General features: G+C 50.4%; 1 protein-coding gene across 6 annotated transcripts in view; it reads left to right on the top strand.

Annotated features, from left to right (window-relative positions):
- IQSEC3 (IQ motif and Sec7 domain 3) overlaps positions 1-2,179 on the top strand; it is a 59,277-nt gene extending 57,098 nt beyond the window's left edge. For 3 of the 6 annotated variants that reach the window (XM_014937206.1, XM_014937207.1, XM_014937201.1), the window contains one exon: positions 1,599-2,179. In XM_014937206.1, the coding sequence (XP_014792692.1) occupies positions 1,599-2,039 (441 nt within the window). In that variant the 3' untranslated portion in view covers positions 2,040-2,179. The remainder of the gene's footprint in view (positions 1-1,598) is intronic. The other 3 variants (XM_014937205.1, XM_014937204.1, XM_014937203.1) reach the window with 3 other exon arrangements.
- The last annotated feature ends 15,872 nt before the right edge of the window (positions 2,180-18,051 follow it).

Genomic DNA, 18,051 nt, shown 5'->3' with positions numbered 1-18,051 from the left:
CCCTGTCTGGAATATCTCCATTGTCCTGAATTTGCCCTTTTCCAGGGTAGTTCTTTCCCCTCTTGTCATAGTATATTTACTTAAAGAGTTCAGCTTCTCTGTGGGAAGTGAGTGCTTCTTCTTTTCCCTGAAGAGCACCCTATTTCCCTGCAGACACCCCCGTCCTTGGGAAGGTGCCCCTCCCAACCAATTTCCTATTCCTGTTGTTTCCATGTGGAGAATGGCTTCTGTGTATCCTAATGTCATTAGCACTTCATGGCCCAGAAACTAGTTTTTTCCTATGGGATGTTCTGAATGAATATTGACACATTATTGTGTCCTGCTGTGTAGTGAGTCTGAGCAACCTCCATGCTTGAGTAGGGATGGACAGCTTGTCCTCGTTCCAGCATGGTGGGAAGCTTTGCCACTCCACAGCTTCTGCTTCCCAGTTGCTGGCGCTGCCACCCAACATGCCAGACCATCAGAGCACCCCCACTGTCCCGGCTGCCTATTTGTACCCCTGCCTAGCTGGAAGTGCCATGCCAACCTGCAAGCACTTGTTTCCTACCCAGGCTTTGTCACTTGACTGACATTCAGTTTTGAACCGGCAACTTTGCTCTGGTTTGGGGTCTCCATCAGCCCATATCCTTGCCAGGAGGAACTATAGCTTCATCCACCATTCAGGAAGCACCATTTTCCTGCTCCGCGTACCCACCTAGGGACCTCCAGTCCAGGCCAGCTCCTCCTTTTAAACTGGCTCCCTTAAGTGAGCTCCCTTATTTGACTCCGTTATCAGCATCTCTCTGTGAGGACCCTGATGACCTCCTGCTTCCCTCCCCCCTTTCAGCTGCCCAAGTAATACTCTGCCAGCAGAGGAGCATTTCCATTTCTTTGAGATTATCTAATCTGCTGCCATTTCATCATGAATTTCTTTTATCATTGTATGAGCTAGACGGGCATTTTTTCTTTCTTTTTTCTTTTTTTTGAAAATCATTTCCTTTCACTGACAAACCATCAAATGGATCAGAGGGAGCTGCCTTTTGCTAGAGTATGTCAGATTTCTGCTTTTTCCTTTGTAAACAGATTATCCAGTCATGTGGTGTACCTTCCTACTCAGAAAGGCAGGGAGCTGGGAAAGGCTTGAGTCTCTCTGTCTCTCTCTATCTCAGATTCAGCCACTGTCATTTTGTGGAAACGTACAACCTCGATTATCTGAAACTTTTCTGTCTGGTTCCCTTCTCCTTTTTGCTGGTGGGGACAAGGGCATGACCTCCAAGGTCTGTTCATTACCATGAGAATTCATGGACGCCTCCACTCCTGAGAGTTGATTTTCGTTCCCTGTGCTGTTTGGATAATCAAAGTTGCACTGCATTTGGGAACGCCGGCCCTGCCGCCTTTGACGTGATGGAAAGGACAGGGGCACTTAGGCCTAGATGGGGACGATGGGGCTACTTAGGGAGGAGGGGGCTATCAGCCAGGGTTTTGCCTGTTCTGTTGGTTTTTTTTGAGGGTTTTAATGCATGCGAGGCTGAGTGGTGGTGGGGGTTCAGGGCAGCCAGTAGCAGCGGATGGGAAAAGTCTTGTAACATTTAATGCTTCTTTGGCTGTTTCTAAACTAGGTGTCAATTCACAACAGGCTTCAAACGTACCAGCACAACTCCGCCCTGGGGCCCGAGAGTGGAATGCAGCCCAGCATGCGTCTTAACGTGGTGCCACGGGAGCGGCTGGAGACAGCACTGGTGCCCTCGCACCCCGCCTCGGCGGGGACACTTGTACAGTGCCAGCAGATTGTCAAAGTCATTGTCTTGGACAAGCCGTGCCTCGCTCGGATGGAGCCGGCCCTCAACCAGACTCTGACGCGCTACGTCACCTCCGATTCCTGCACCTCCACCCCTTGGCGTGGTGTGGGCACTGGGCTCCCTGGGACCCCCATGAAGCTGGTCCATCAGCCTCCCCTTCCACCTCCACCACCTCCCTACAACCACCCCCACCAGTATTGTCCCCCTAGCTCCCTGCTTCAGAGGCGCAGGTACTCCAGTGGCTCACGCAGCCTCGTGTAGCCACACCACCAGCACCAAAACAGCACAGACTTCCCCGCTTCCCTTCCCTCCCACCTCCCGGGGACCCTTTCTGCCTACAGAGATCTAGTTTGTGATTTATTTTTTAAGTAAAAGAAGAAGGAAAAAAAAAAAAAAAAAAAAAAAAAAGAGCACGCTCTCCTATGGACCTGATATAAAGCGGGTATATGGTGCATTTTACTCCTTAGGTTTACAGTTTCCACAAATGAAAATTCATGCTGGGAATCCACCCCACATAGAACAAGGGGAACCCAATATTTCTGTGATTTTCTGGAGAGTTTCAGCTTCATAAACGTACTCAGCACACTATTTCCAGCCTTTGTTTTCACCTTATTCATAGTTCCTAGTTTGTAATCTTCTAATATTGCATTTCTCTCACATCTGGCCACTCTGGAAACTTCACAAAAATTTAGTCTGTAGCTAAAATAAACTCAGTCATAAGCCTGCTACTGTTAATAGAGTCCACCATTATTTCCAGTGCAAACCTTTTTGCTTTGTTAGAACTATGTTAGTAGTCAGAAGGTTGTTGCAGAGATGGTGATTCAAAAGGAATCAGAAAATTGTGTACAAAATATTCTATATTTTTTTAAATTGTATATGCATAATCCTCTACACATAAGCACAAAAACAAGCAAAACTAGGGAAAAGATATTTTTTTAAAAAAAAAAAAAAAGAAAAAAAAAAAAAAAAAAAAAAAGAAGCCGACCGACCTAACTCTTACCCTGTCTCCCCTCAAGGTGATGCTAATTGTGAGGAGCCATCTCTAGAACCTGCCAACCTACATGCTCACACATCCTCACACCCTGCCAGCCCAGCTGGCCTCCCGTGCTCGTTGCCGTCCCCATGTAGCACTTTGCTGCCCTGTTCCTGAGAGGCTTGATGACCTGCTGCTTTCTAGGCACTGTGTCTTCCGTTTGCTACTCCTCGACCTCCTTCCTCACCTTGCATTTAGCCGGCCATAGGTTTGTACCCACCCCAAAACTTCACCAGCCTCGGAGAGAAACGGACTCACCCATGCCAAGGACCGACCTTGGGGCACTCCCAGGGGTGGAGTTCCTCCTGCCACCACTGCTGCTGCCTGCTAAGCTGGAGCTGAGAACTTGTACCACTTGCCATGCTTTCTCCTCATCGCTCTTCAAATATTATCTCCTTGCAGCAGCCGGTTCCAAGCGAGGGAGCGCACGAGTGAAAGAGAGCTCGAGAGGAGGAGAGACTGTCCTGAGCTGCAGTACAACGCAAAGATGGCCTCACTCTGAACACCAAAACTCTTTCTGTTGTTATTATTTTGGAGCATTGTACCAGAGACCTCTGCTGAGACCTAGCAGACCTCATCACATGTAAATACACCTGTATGGTAGCGTATGTATGGCGCATGCTTACTAAAGGAAACACCAAGCAGTTCTGAGGGAGCAGAAGGGAGGGATTAAGCTCAAGGATCTTTCTGGAATGGATGAGTACTTTTCCAAAGAGATGGCACCAAGAGGTGCCCTCCAACCTCAACACACACACATAACGATTGTCTTCTCTAGCATCAAACAGACCCACCTCTGCTTTCCTCCTTCTAGCTGGTTTTGTGTTTCCTGCACACCTGCTTTTTTATATTCTGAAAGCTAAGCCAGGTGTTACATTCACCTTCTGGGGTGGATGTTCTCTTCACTTGGGCTCTTCCTCCCAGGGGCTAGAGGGAAGGGGCTTTTTGGAGACCACCCATGTGAGATCCCATCTGTATCTCTTGCCTGGCTATACTCTTGTCTCCATCAGCCCTTCCTACAGGAAACCTGCCCAGATAGCAGACTCCAAGGCCTCTTCTCCTCTCTTTCTCCCTATCCCAGCTTCAAAGTGAGGGGAGGGGAAGATCCTGAGATAGAGATGACAGCTCAGCTCCTCTGCTTTATTTGGGACATTGATGTGAAGAAAGATGGCATTAAAATGGGCTATGGATGTATTTTTAGAAAAAAAAATCTCTTCGAGCAGCAGGGAGGGGAAGGTATTAATTAGCTTAAAGGCTTTGGTCTCGCTCACTCACTCTGTCTCCCTTCAAGGCTTAAGAAGATCAACTTTAGGATTTTAAAACAGGACAGAATGCCTTTTAGGGCCTTTACTTTTATTTTATTTTAAGAGGGAAAGAAAGAAATGCTCTTCCTTCCCGTGCAAGGCTGCGGCTTGAGCCCTGGGTGCTGATGATGCAGCCACTGGGTGAGGAGTGGCAGGAGGTGGTGGCGATGTGCAAAATGTCAGGGAAAGGGGGACAGCGAAGGCAGAGGCAGGATGGCACTGGTATGCTCATCTCTGGGGCTATTTCCAGTGGCAAAAAACACGGTGCATCAGGGACTGGCTCCCACTCAGTACTCTTTGGATGTCTGTTGGCTCTGCTGTACTGTTCAGATGAGAGGGTTCACATATTTGACATGGGCATAAGCCCAGATGGAGTTAGGGAAGCAGAGAGGGGCTGGGTGCAGCCCTCTGGGGCAGAAGCCTGCTCGCTTCCCAGTCCCCTTATTGCTGAGCCTTGACCCATGCACCCAGGTGCTCCAACAGGTCTGTCTAAGTTGTTTGCTTTGACATCTGGAGCGGGGCACTAGGCTGCCACTTCAACATGCAGTAGCAGATGTACTGACCAGGAGCCAACAGGCACAGCCTCAGGGAGGACTGTGGAAGCAGAAGACAGAAAAGATTGTAAAACAATCCTGAATAGAAGGCCAGTCTTCCTCCAGGCCAGAGAAGGTTTCTTCTAGCCAGCCCCCTCCAGGGCAGTGAGGATGCTCCACGTCTTAAAGCTGGACCCAGTGAAAGGTCTTCACCCCCAGCCCATCACCTTCCAGACAACTCTGAGGCACAACTGGCTCCCTGCAAGGTGACACCCTGCCACCTCACAGAAGCTGGGATCTCATCCAACCTGCCCGTAGCTTCCTGGGAAAGTATACCTGTGGCATCTGCCATTGTCCGGTCAACATAGCATGTAGCTACCATTTTATTTTCACTCAAAGGGGTGGTGTCCATGAGGCACTGACACTGCCCTCCCTTCTCAGCGGTGACTTCGCTGTCTGAGAGGAATGGCAGTATTTATTTGTTTGGGTTTTTTTTTTTCCCAGAGTGCAGTGAGCCACTGAAAATCTCTCTGTGTGTTAAAATAAATAAATTAGATTTTACTTGACATTTAACACAAAGTGACAACAACAAAAAACCTTAAGGTACTTGATGAAATAATTTTTTTAGATAAAATATTTATAGCAATGCCTATGAAGTTCCTCCAAGAGAGGTTTGCTGCTTTAATAATTGATTGGGAGAGCTACAAGAATGTAAAGAAGAAATAAGGAAGCTTCCATGAGACTCCCTTCTTCCAGCTGGATGAAGGATGGAAGTGAGTTAACTGAAGTGCCAAGGTACCTGAGGCACAGCAGTCTCTCGGGGTAATTTGTCTGCATTTCCCTGATTTCCCAGCAAAGGATACTGCTGGCCTTGAGCTTTGGACAGAGACGCAGACATAGCTAAGCCTCGCTGTCTGCTGGCTACAACATCTTCTGTCAGGTTTAGCTGGAGAGACACCAAACCACTGTATTCCAGGTTGTCGTGGAACAGGTTGCTCTAATTTCTACTGTGTAGCTGAGCCCTTCGGACTTCACTTCAAAATACCCAGATTTTTTTTTTTTTTCCTTTTTTCCTTTGAAGGTTAGTCTCGAAGGATGACAAGCACTTTAAAGCATGTCTACACCTCATCTGATCTATTGTACTGTCTGCTCCCACAGCCCTCCCACACACAAGCAAGACACACAGACTCAGTGTAGCTGTAGTACCGTGAACAGACACCCTCGCACACAGACTGATCCTCGACGGGGTGGCAGGCTAGAAGGAGCATGTCAGTGACAACCTGATGAAGGACAAAAAAGTATACCACAGCTCGCCCAGAGGGATCAGCCCAAAGAAAAATCACCAGCTCTTGACAGCAGTGATTCTGATCATGACCCTAGCACAATCTTTCAGGTGGAGGGATCAGGCAGGAATTTCTGCTGCAGAGATTAGATCAACCCAAACGTACCTGTGGCTTTTTCCTACCGAATTCATATCCTTTTATATTAAAAAAGGAGGGGAGGGAGAGAGAAAAGAGAAACCCAGTAAAAAGTATTCTGCAGTGAGTGTTGGGTACTGAGTGGCCGAACACGACAGTGGCTCTGCTGGATGGTGAGAGAGAGGAAGGTGTTACTGAGGTCTGCAGAGCTGCATTACACAAAATCTAGGCTCTGTCCTGATTCTCCCTTGCTCATGTTAGTGCCTGTCCAGTGAAATTAATCTGTTTGCACCAGTAGCAAAGGGATGGAAAAATGCAACAGGACAATCAAGCTTAGTGCAAACAGTGTGGGTTTATTGCAGTGTTTGCTGCTGTAGTACTTTTAATGCCATAGTCTGGGCCACTGTGGTAGCAACGCCTAGTGCTTTCTGCAAGACCTTCAAAGCATCCCACTGGTCACATTTTCTCTCCTCCCTGTAGAGGAAAGGTGTGGGTATGGCCCACAACCAGAATTTCATCAATACTCAAACTTCTTCACAAAAAGGTACCACCAGATTTGGCAGTATTTGAGGGCCTCTGAGCTGTAATAGTCTGAGTTTTGTTACCTGTTTTTCAGAAGGCTCCACCTGCAACTATCTGCACGTGTTTGTGAGGTCTCCAAAACAAATCTGAGCCCTAAAATCAAAGAAGCTGCTGCTTGGCAGAGTCTCTGCTTTGAAATGCAAGTTGCTGAGCAAGCTCCTCCATCTCCCACTCCACCAGCTGCCTCACTGTGCTGGTGGAGGCTCCAGGGACTGCCGGCAGTGTTTCGTGAGCTAGAGCTGTCCTTGTCCTGCCCGCTCTTTCACAGCCACGCCTGGGACAGCAGCTTGGAAGTCACCCAGCTCTTCAACACTAGTCACGACCCCATCTGAATGTGTCTTTTTAAAAAAAAAAAAAACTAACAACAGAAGTGTTACCTGTGTGTAGGCTTTTGAAAGCACCTGTCTGTCTGTACCTGTTTCCTGCTGTAAATATCACCAAGAAAAGCTTCCTTTGGGAAAAGTGGTGTGGTCACACCTAGCAAAGAGTCCAAATGGCTAATATTTTGTAACAAAATAACAAAAATAGATCAGAGGTATTTTATCTGTTCAATTAATAGAGTTTTAGAAATTATATTGAGATATGTCACTTGTGCGCTAATGTCTTCTTTGCCTCGGCCCCTCTCCTGTGTCCCTGGCTCCACTGGTGTGCGCAGGCCCATGGGTGACACACCATGGCCATGCTCCCAAGGAGTCTTGGGCATCGTGGCTTCCTGCCGGCCTCGGGGGCATCCCACTGCAGCTCCTGCTGATTTTTCATCAAATGCAGCAGGAGCAAGCTCGATGTTCAGGCAATCTGAGGATCAGATCCAGAGGAAGCCAAGAAGAAATAATCTTGTCCAAGAGATGGCAACTCAATGTGAAGTTCACCCCTGCGGCGAGGCAGAGAGGGAAATGGTGAGGGGGGGGAAAGGCAAAGCCCTTCTGTGCCGCAGCTCCTTCCTTGTTGGCACGCAGCAGAGCCAGCCCCAAACCCTCTGCTCACGCCTGTGTAGCTCTGCACCTCTGGGGAAGGAGGCCCTCCCACCCACGAGGAGAAGCAGAAGGCATGGAGAGCAACTTCGCAAGGCGCGCGTGCCAAGGCGTGCGTTGGACGCCAGCTGGCCCCAGAAAAACTCATGCACCCAGAGACATCAGCACATACCGCGTGTTAATGCACACACCATCTGCCGGCTTGTAGGACTCCACGGCAGAGAACGTGTAGGCACCTCTGCTCTCCACACAGCTGAAGATGCTGTACAAAAAATACCAGGCAGGACAGCTGCGCTGGCTGCCGTCACCGTCCCAGCACATCTCACAAGCTACGTAGGCTCAGGCTTGGTTAACATTTGGATGGGAGACACGTAAGGAAAATGACATTTCCCATGCAAATCAGATGTACATGCATATTTACACAAAGCGTAGCCCGAGGGTTAATGAAACTGACCTTTGTGAAGTTCTGCGCAGGGAGGAGGGAGATGATGGGGGACAAACACGTGCACCCAAAGCAAGCTCTCCTCTGCAGTGGAGGGGGGAAGGCAACCTGCTTCTTTGCAGCCGAGTCAAATAGATGCCGGGTTCAGATTGACCCCGCTGAAAAAACACCATCTATAGGTTGCAAATTCTTTGCTGGCTTCAAAGAATCCCTTAGACCCCCCAGGCCCACGGTGGAACACTTGGGAGGACAGAAATCCCTCTGAGACACAGACAGGAAATTTCCCAAGGGATTCAGAGGCTTCCGTTTATGTTTCTGTGTGCCACGGATATAGTACAAATCAGCCCATCCCAAACAATCATTTTCTAAGATGTTTTGAAACAGGAATTTATTGGAGAAGTTTCTGCCTGATGTTTAGATCACACACCTGGCTGTAAAGATGAAAGCAATAAAACCAGATTGTCTATACGTGAAATACTCCTAACTTGCTCCAATGTGCAGATGCTATTATTAATTGGAAGATGGCCGGTCCCTTTGGGACGTATACTACTTAGATGCATATAGATAGTGCTGGTGCCAAGAGATTACAATCCAAAAAGCACATACCACAACCATCACACTCTATCTGTACACTATTACATCTATACAGTATACATAATGTGCAATAACATATAGGTAGTGCATTCAGAACTGATCAAGAATTTTGAGATGCAGTTTTTCCTCTGAAACTTTTATGATGGACTTTAAATTAAGCACATCCCCCAGGTGCGTTGCTGTAGCTGGGTTCCACTTACCCCTCGTCAAGCAAGATGCAGAAGACTTGCCACTGAACGCTACCCAGGCTGCTCTCTCCTGCTTCACCGGCGTCATCCCTGGGGTCACATACCCATCCCAGGGCCACCACAAAGAGTGGAGACCCCGGGGAGCAGTGTGGTGGCAGGAAGGTTACCACAAAGCCAACGGTGCCATGCCACTGTCCCTTACTGGGGACGGTGAGGTGACAGTGCCTGCGATGTCACTGTTGTGTTTTGAGCCCAATAGGCCTCTTCCCACCTCACCTGGGGGACTCTGGAAAGTCCCACCTCAGAGGCACAGCTGGTCACTGGGTGATCACCCACCTTTCCCCATGGATTCTGGCGTCCTGAATGGCCAGCTGCTGGGAAAGCGGTGACCCTCTGTACATCACTGCCCCGATCCTGAGCCTAGCAACCCGGAGTCATGATATACTCCTGCTGGACCTGAGAAAGGCGGCTGGAAATAAGCAAGTGTTTCAAGGATGAGGATGACTGGTGAGTAGGGCTGTGGGATTTAACCAGTTTAGGAGCTCTGTCACACCTGGATGATGTCTTGGATCAGCTCTCCCACAGCTGATGAGTGCAGCTGAGGTTAAAAGCTGGCTGAGGAGCTGTGTTCTCTGCCTTAATCCATGCAATCCATGAGCTGGGGTTGTTCTCAAGCAAGTAGGGTACGATCTTATTTTATGCAACACCTTTTATGCTCCATCCTTGGGGTCTGACAGAGCAGCACATCATCAGTGACTTAGTGAAAACAAGTGTCCTGTCTTCCTAAGCCTTCCTCCTCATGAAGAGTAGGGTCTCCCAAACAAGTTAGTTTTAAAAAAAAAAACAAACACAACAGGGAGTGGAAACGAAGAGGGAAGGATCTTCCTCCACAGGAAGCCCAGTGCCAGGTCTGTAGCAGCAAAACCACTTTAAGTGAAATCTGCCCGTTCCTGATACTCAATGTAAACCTTCCTATTCCTTCCCATTCTGGAAGGCCAGACTTTTCAGTACATTTCAGCTCTTCATCTCAAACGCGCAGAAGCCTCACGCTGACTGCTCAGACTTGCTGATCAAACAGGACTCACACAGGGCCAGCAGCAGGAGAAATTGCCCCCCCTCCTCCACTTGCACAGCTGCCAGCGCTCACAATCTCCCTGAGCTGGTGGCCCCTCTTTCCTACCCTCATGAATTTACAATTGCCAAACCAGAGAGAACGGGGCAGCCTCCTCCCACATCCGGCTGCAAACCGGTGTCCACCTGCAGGGCACTAAAATCATCCCTGTCCTTCCATTGCCACCCCTGTGCCACAGCTGCCTCCTCACCCTCCTGCCCCCCGCTGCTGCCTGCCACGGGGGAAGTGCTTTCCCCTTCCTCCCCTGGCCGCATTTTTTTGAAATGAGCTATTCATTATATTCCGTAAAAAATTTGGAGCAAAGCGTTTGGGCAGCACAGGAGGAGGACACATTCCCAAGGGTCTTTTACAACCTAAATGATTCTATGGTGTAGGGGAGAACTTTGTAGAGTAGTGTAGATGGTTGCACTCGATGATCCTAAGGGTCTTTTCCATCCTAAATGATTCTATGATTCCCTGCAGGAAAACACAAATCCATATATTCTGAGCAGACATTTCTGTGCTGGCTCTGGCTGAACCTCAAACAGCTAGAGCTGGTGCAGGCAGGCCATGCCAACATGAGGGTGTAGGATTGGGGGATGCCAGCTGGGCTCTGATGGCAGCGAGGTGGGTGCCAACCCTCCTGGGACACTACGAGCAGGGCTTTTTCCTCTCCAGGACAAGGAGCCCCAGCAGGAACAGGAGCAATCTGGGACAGCTGATGTTATGACTGTCGTTAGTACCCAAGTGGAAGGCAAGAAAAGCCACCGAAATTGTCTTCAGGTTCCTAGGCAGGGGTAAATAAAGTCAGGGAAAAAACAAAACAGCAAACGGTGCTGCAGCCCCGGCTTGGAAAATTCTTTAGGAAATCCAAGTGCAGAAAAAGCCTGCTAAAATCCGGGAAAATATCACTGAAGCCTGACCCTAGCAGGGCCTGATGCCTGGTGATGGTGTCTCCACTGAGGAGTTCCACAAAGCGGTTGGTGCCTAAAGGTTCCTTCTGTTTCCCTGATCTTAGCTCTTGTGCAATGTGAAGCTTTCCCCTTGCTCCTGGAGCAGGTCCAGAAGGGTTTGTGCCCTTCTACATTCCCTTCAGAGCCCGGGAGTCAGCAACGGTGGGGGGAAATCACAGCCTGAGCTTTCCAAAACTGAGCATCCAGCCCCACTTCCCAGCTGGCCCATCCCATCCCTGCCACCTTAGCTCTCCTTTATCTCCCCAGACACAGCCTGTGACCCTCCGCCTACAGAAGGAATTACATTCTTTGCACCCAGCGGGCCACAGCAAAGCCCCAGGGCTGCTGGCAGTGTGAGCCCGAGCACAGGTCGGTCCCTGTAAGATCGATTTCAGGTGGTGTGAGTGGGCAGCACGCCAGTTTCGGTGCCTACATCAGCCTTCTGCAGTCTTAGGATCTGCCTTGTAGGACCCAGCATTTGACACAGCCCTTCTCGCCTCCCTGTGGGGACCGGTTCTCCAGCGTCGCTCACTGAGAGCCACATGAACCCAGGCAGGATTATCTTCCCTTTCTAAAAGGAAAGGAAAAAAAAAAAACATCCCCTGGGATGTGACCTCGGCCTTCAGCCTCAGCTCACATCTCCTGGCATCCCCAGTGAAAAGGATAACTCATCCAGCAGCTCAGAACAAGCGGCCGGGAAAGAAATGTGCAAGGGAGAAGCAGGAGCCTTTATTAAATAGCTTGTTCAAAGATAAAACCGCGGCCATCTGTCGACTTGCCCTAGAAGAGGCACTGCTATCATAATTAGCAGAGGGAAAGGCGGCAGAGATGCCAGTGAAAAAAACAGCAGTTTGCTAACACTTCACACAGGTCTGCCACGAACACAGCGGGAGGAAGGAGCAGAGGGAAAAAGTGCAAAGGAAGAAAGATCACCTTGGCTTGCTGGGGCAGATGCTGCTGGTGGTGAGGGGCAGAAGCTTCCCCGGGGGCCATGGGACGCGTTGGGTTTGTTTAATTAGGCACTCAGCATCCCAGGAGCAGAAGATGCCATGAAGGACCAGCAGCAGCCAATCTCTCTCAGATCCCGGGGTCCTGAAGAGGAGTCTCCACAGCTTGGGGCAATTCTGGGGGTTGTGCTGCTACTGGGGATGGGGGAACCCCCGTGGGGCTGGGGGCATGTGGCACCCCACCGGGCAGTGGCTGGGACGCTGGCAGGGGGATGGGGCTGTGGAACACGTCTCACCATTGCTGTGCTGCCCACCCAGCATGTTCCTTTTTAAACGGTGGGGACACTTGCCCTCTGCCCCCAAATAAAGAGTCCCTTCTTTCTTTTCAAAGTTCAAAGGACCCAGGAACCCCTGAAAATCCATCGGTAGCCCCTGTCCAGTACTCAGACATGCTCCGTGGTGCCAAGGCAGGCTGAGCTGCAGAGCCCTTCACAGTCCCCAACACCCTCCTCCCTGCCCAAGCATCGCCGCTTCCAGATCCCGGTGGACACTGCTGAAATTTGGCTGCCCAAGCACCTGCGGTGGCTGGGGCTGTGACAGCTGCTCTGTCACCACGCTCCCCCAGGAGCATCAGGCTGAAGTTCCCCTCACAGAGCTGAAAAGCCGCTTTAAAATAAAAATCTTGGATTATAATTCCTAATCCCCTCATTTGCAGTAAGCGCAGAGAGGGGACAGAGCTGCTGGCTCTCTTTCTCTCCTTCTCTCTCCTCCTGAAGACCAAATGCTCTTCAAAAACACATCAAAGAGTCCGTGCCACAGAGCTGGGCAGGCGGCAACCTGGAGCGTCCACTCAGCTGGGACCTCATGGTCCTGTTGGGAGAGGCAGAGGGGGATGTTGTCCCCCTCCCAACAAGAATGCTCATCCCTCTCTGTCTCTTGTCCTCGTCCCCACTGAGGAATTATTTTTAAAGGCATGTCTGCTGGGGCTGGCATCTGTCAGAAGGGGATGCACAAACGAGGGGATGGTGGCTGGCTGGGCTCAGCCACGCAGACAAGGGTGAGCTGGGGCCAAAAGGCACATGAGCTCTTCAAGGATGGGCAGAGAGCAGGGTGGGTGTCCCCATGTCCTGCCTCTTGTCCCCCAGGGCCAGCACTAGGAGCCATTGAGTAGAGGAGAGGCAGCGCTCTCCAGGCTGATGGCAAGGGCTGAGTTTACACTGAAGAACCCCATATCTGGACAAATATGGGGCAGCTTCTGCCTGAAGCCGGGTCAGCAGCATCAGCACAAAACTCATGGGTGCTTTTCTTTACAGGGGGGCTTGTGGGGGTACCTGTGTTTTCCCAAACAGCACGATGCCATGCAAACCAGCCAAGAGCCTTCTTTCAGCCATGCACCCTTCAAAGGGAGAAGAACATCCAGCCAGGCAGCTGTGCACCGCTCTCCCGGTTTCAGTGGGACAGAACTAGTTTTCTTTCTAGTAACTGCTGCTTTTTTGACATAGTATGAGAAAAATGCTGATAACAAACATTGTTTTAGTTGTTGCTAAGTGATGTTTACATTAGTCAAGAATATTTTTCCCAAAGAAGCTGAGAGGGAGCATAGACAGGAAAAGCTGGCCAGAGGAATATTCCACACCATAGATGTGTATAAATGTATGCTATTTATATTGTCATTTAGTGTATAAATGTGGTTGGCCAGAGGGCAGGAATCTGTGATCACTTCTCTGGGTGAGCTGGCCAACCAGTCATTGGGTGGTGAGAGCGACTTGTGTTGTATCACTTTATTTTGTATATTCTTTTACCATTATTATTATTATTGGGTTTTATTATTATTATTATTATTATCCTCTTCCATTATTTCCATTACTGTTCTATTAAACTGTCTTTATCTCAACCCGTGAGTTTTTTGGGGTGTTTTTTCCCCCTTTCTCTTCTCCCTACACTAGTGGGACACGGGGAGGGTGAGCAAGCAGCTGTATGGTCCTGGATGCTGCCTGGGGTTAAATCATGACACCTGCTCTGCTGGCAGCCCCTGGACTCACAGGACATGCAAAGCCTGAGCAGCAATGTCCCCCAGGCAGGTTACCTGCCCCATGCCATGGCTATGGAGCCCTCTGAGGCCAGTCCCCTCACTGCTATCATTACACCAGTGACTCAGATACCTTCTGCTGGGTTGGGTTTTGTCATCTGGAAGCAGAAACACCCAGAGTCCCCCGAAGGCCCCTGGAGAAAGCTGCTGCAGAGCAGGAATACAGCCAGGATGACCAAGGTTGCTGGTCACCAGGGGCTTTGGCAGGTACCTCTGCCTCTCTGCGAGGGTCCATGGCTTTGTCCTCATGGTCAGGCTGCAGCGAGCCGAGGGGCCAGGGCTGCTCCCCAGGGCCCCAGTGAAGCTTGGTGGTGTTTTCTTGGCAGCGCAGCAGCATCATGCCGGGCTGTCAGGAGGCATCTCCATCAGCGTCACAGCCATCAGGTATCGGCGCGGGGAGCACTAACCTCTCCTGAGCGTCTCCAGACATGGACACTTCCCGGCTGACAGCATCGCAGGGATGATGGACGGGTGCTTGGCAGGAGCCCCACGCTGCCCTCGGCAGAGCTGCCTCAGCCAGCACTGCAGTGGGGACACCAGGATGCCACCCCTGTCCCCTGCCACTCCCCTGGGTGTCTGCCCCAGGGCCACCACCCGTGGCTCCCCCCATGGGTATGGTCCTGGGGCTCAAACCCCTTTATTCAGTGGTTAACAGCTGCAGGTAGCTCCCAGCCCCTGGGGATATGCCCGGCCAAGCACTAAAGCCAAGGGAGATGCCACACAGCCCCACAGGTAGCCCTCCTGATGCATGCCACTGGGGTATGGGAGGGGACACGTGAGGACCAATGCTGGAGACAACACCCAAGGTGATGGAGGGAGGGACCCCAGCCCTGGGAGCTGCCCCCAGTGGGGTGAACAAACCCTGAGGGCCAGGGTGACAATATCACTGCCACCACGCAGCTCTGAGACGATCCAATGCCTGCCTGGACTGACCACAAGCACCACTTTAACAGCATGTTAAAGACGCAGAAAGTGGAGGAAAGCTGTTAAAACACACGGGGTGTACAGGAAGGAAGGAAGGAAGGAAGGAAGGAACTTGCACGGGGGTGACTGAGGAGGCAAGAAAATCTGGCCCAGGCTGGCAAGTTGCTCCCCAGAGAAGGTGAGACAGGAGAGTGAGAGGGTGCAAAGCAGAGAAGGGGGAAACGAGTCACAGGTACCTGTGGAATGAGCCACAATACCCAAGGGCTCCTGCAGTGACCAAGATGTTTGAGGGGGAGATGGTAGCCAGCCCCTATCTTTCAGCCCTCCCTTGACATCTCTTCTCTTGCCTTTCCAAGGGCTTTGAAGTGGTGCAATGATCAGAATGATCCTTGCACTCATTTCTAACAGCTCGTTCCCACCTGTCATCAGTTTCAGGCTGTTTCTTCCTACCTCTGAGCTGCTCAGGTGGGCTCTGACCAATAGCTGGAGCTGTACAGAGACAGGATCAGATATCAGGAGAAGATAAACATGCTGCATGGATGCACCTCCAGAGCCAGTATTGGCATCCAACACTGAGAACCGTGCTTCGTGAACTCACCTCCTGGGGAAAGCAAGCAGTGTGCTTGGTGCAAGCTCTGCCACCATGGGTGGGCTGGTAGCCCATGGGGCCACTGCCCTCATTACAAGCAAAACCACACTGTCCATGCCTCTTAGTGGTGTAGAGCACCTCCCCATTTGGCCATCGCCACCAAATGCAACCGGGATCCCCCAAATCCGGAGAGAATTCCCCCAGGACAGGAGAGGGATAAGGACAAGTTGCTCACCCAGAAAGACACTGGCTTTAAGGGCACCCCTCGATGCACAGCCCAGCTGCACCCTAACACATCGTAGAGTAGGGTTGTGGAGAGACTACAAGCTACGCGGCCATCGGATAGTTAAAGCCTTACAGTGCCACACGGCATCAGTATTGTGGACCTTTCACATGTGTTTTACAACCAGCTGCCAGCTGTTAGAGAACATCTGGGAGAACGGCAGCAGGAAGACCTCCCCTCTCCAGGGGGAGAAGACGACACCCACACCTCCTGGGGAAGCAGCTCTTGAGCAGCAGCAAGATAATCCTGCCTTTCCCATTGCCCCCCTCAGCCCCTGCTGCTGCAGCAGAGCTGGGGGGAAATGGCATTTATTTTATTTTTCACAGCTCTCGGGAAAAAGAGGATTTCAGATGGATTTGAGCACAGCTCCCTAAATAGCTCCTTAGAATTAAGAGGTTTCACGGGGGATTATTTTTGAGCGGCTGCCTGTGGTGGGAGGGAGAGGCCGGCAGGTGCCGGGGGGGCAGAGAAAAGGCAGGAATGAGATAGGTGAGCACAAGGGAGCTGGATCCCCAGCTGAACCACAGCGTGGGGGTGAGGGAAGCATCCCACGCCCTGGCCATGCACGCCCATGTGACCCACTGGGTGGGCCAGAAAGAATGAGGAGCAGAGTGGTGGTCAGCAGAAGTGACGCCCTGTGGGAAGGGCACAAAAGCACTGGCACTGAGCTCGGCCAAAGTGCCTTTCAGCTGGTAGCCGCCAAAGCCTGACATCAAAAACTCAACACACAGATGTGGCTGCTTCACCAGACCTGCCCAGAGTGGCAGTTCTGAGGTGTGGGATGAACTCAAGGGGCTGATCCCATCCCTCCCTTCTCACTAGACAGGAAACCGGCATGCGATGGAGGTGAGAAGGCTCTGCTAGCACTAAGGATGGAATGATTTTAAAATGCTGGAGAAGAGGATCAGTCAATCAGACGGATCTTGACAAAGGGCAAATTCCTCCATGCAAGGCTGGGAACGCCAGACTTTGCAGATCCAAACATTAAAGATGGGAATAAAATAGTGCAAAACCAGGAAAGGCCACAAAATCTTTCAGAACAGGCACAGCTCTGCAGAGACCTGGTGGAATATGGGTTGAAATGTCTCTTCTAGTAATACCAAGAGATAGCATTGCTTGGCACAGCACTTTCTGGTACAAAGAGGAAGAGGAGATAGCTGGAACTTCATTATAATTTTGAGGTGGGGATGAAAATTAGTTCTTAGGGGCAGGATCCTGTAAAAAAGCTGAGCTCCTCCATGGGATCCTGAGCTCCAGCTTTCAGCAGGCAGAAGGGTTGAGCACATGCATAGCAAGCATCTGAGCCACAGACATGGAGGAATAAGTAATAAGGCTGGAAGGAGAGCGCATGAGAGAAGCAGGGAAGTGAGGCTGGTAACAGTAGAGAGAGCCAGAAATGAGAAAAGAATAGAAAGGAGAAGATAAAGCAAGGGGAGCTGTAATTTGACAGTAATGGAAGCAAAAGAGGAAGAAGCAAGCTGAGGTAGATAATTTCCACTGAACAGGTGGTAGTGGGGAAGAAGCGAGGCAAAAGAACAAAAAGGAGCAAGGCAAGAGGGAGAGCAAAGGAGAAGTTCACAGAGAGAAAACTGAGCAAATGGTTAAATAACATCAAATGATGTTAATTATAAGCAGCCCATGTGTGGGGTAGCCCCTGCTGCTACACCTGGAGGGTACCTGCCACAGGCAAGGCCACAGGTCAGATTGATGCTGGGATTAAAATCCCATTAAGATTTAGGGATTTCCTCAGCCACCAGGATGGGACTTTGTTTTCTGGACCTTTCCTTCTCCCTTCCCCTGGAGGAACAACCTGGACAGTACAACCCTTTGAACAGCTCTCCCAGCAACCAAGCTCTTTGGCCAAGAGTTTAAAAAATAACCGCTGACACTGATTTGCTTTCCCTCAAATCTGAGCTGCCCCAATGAAGCTGGAAAAACAGGGGTCTTCCATGGTGCTAAGGCCTTGCTGAAGAATTGACTCCTTTGCCCATCACCCACCTGCACAACTCAGTCTGCATTTAAGGGGAGGGGGGGGCTACATCACCTGGATGCATGGGCACAAGCAGGTTCCTAGTAAAGGTCATTACTGCAAAGATCAGAAGTTAACATCTGTTTTCAACACAGAAGTCCCTCTCAAAGGACATACATGTATATAAAAAGTGGTTTCCTTTATCCTGCTGTTTATAAAAACGGGTGAAAGCGGAATAGAAAATTTCAGCTACACTAGTGCTGGCAATTAGGGGACAAGGAAAGATGACATGTCTGTGACTGGCTGAGATCAATTGTGATGAACTATGATTGCAGCTTTCAGTGTT

The sequence above is a fragment of the Calidris pugnax genome, unplaced genomic scaffold (genome assembly GCF_001431845.1).
Source record: "Calidris pugnax isolate Ruff unplaced genomic scaffold, ASM143184v1 scaffold1, whole genome shotgun sequence".
Classification (NCBI taxonomy): domain Eukaryota; kingdom Metazoa; phylum Chordata; class Aves; order Charadriiformes; family Scolopacidae; genus Calidris; species Calidris pugnax.
This window is presented reverse-complemented; position numbering and strand designations above follow the sequence as displayed.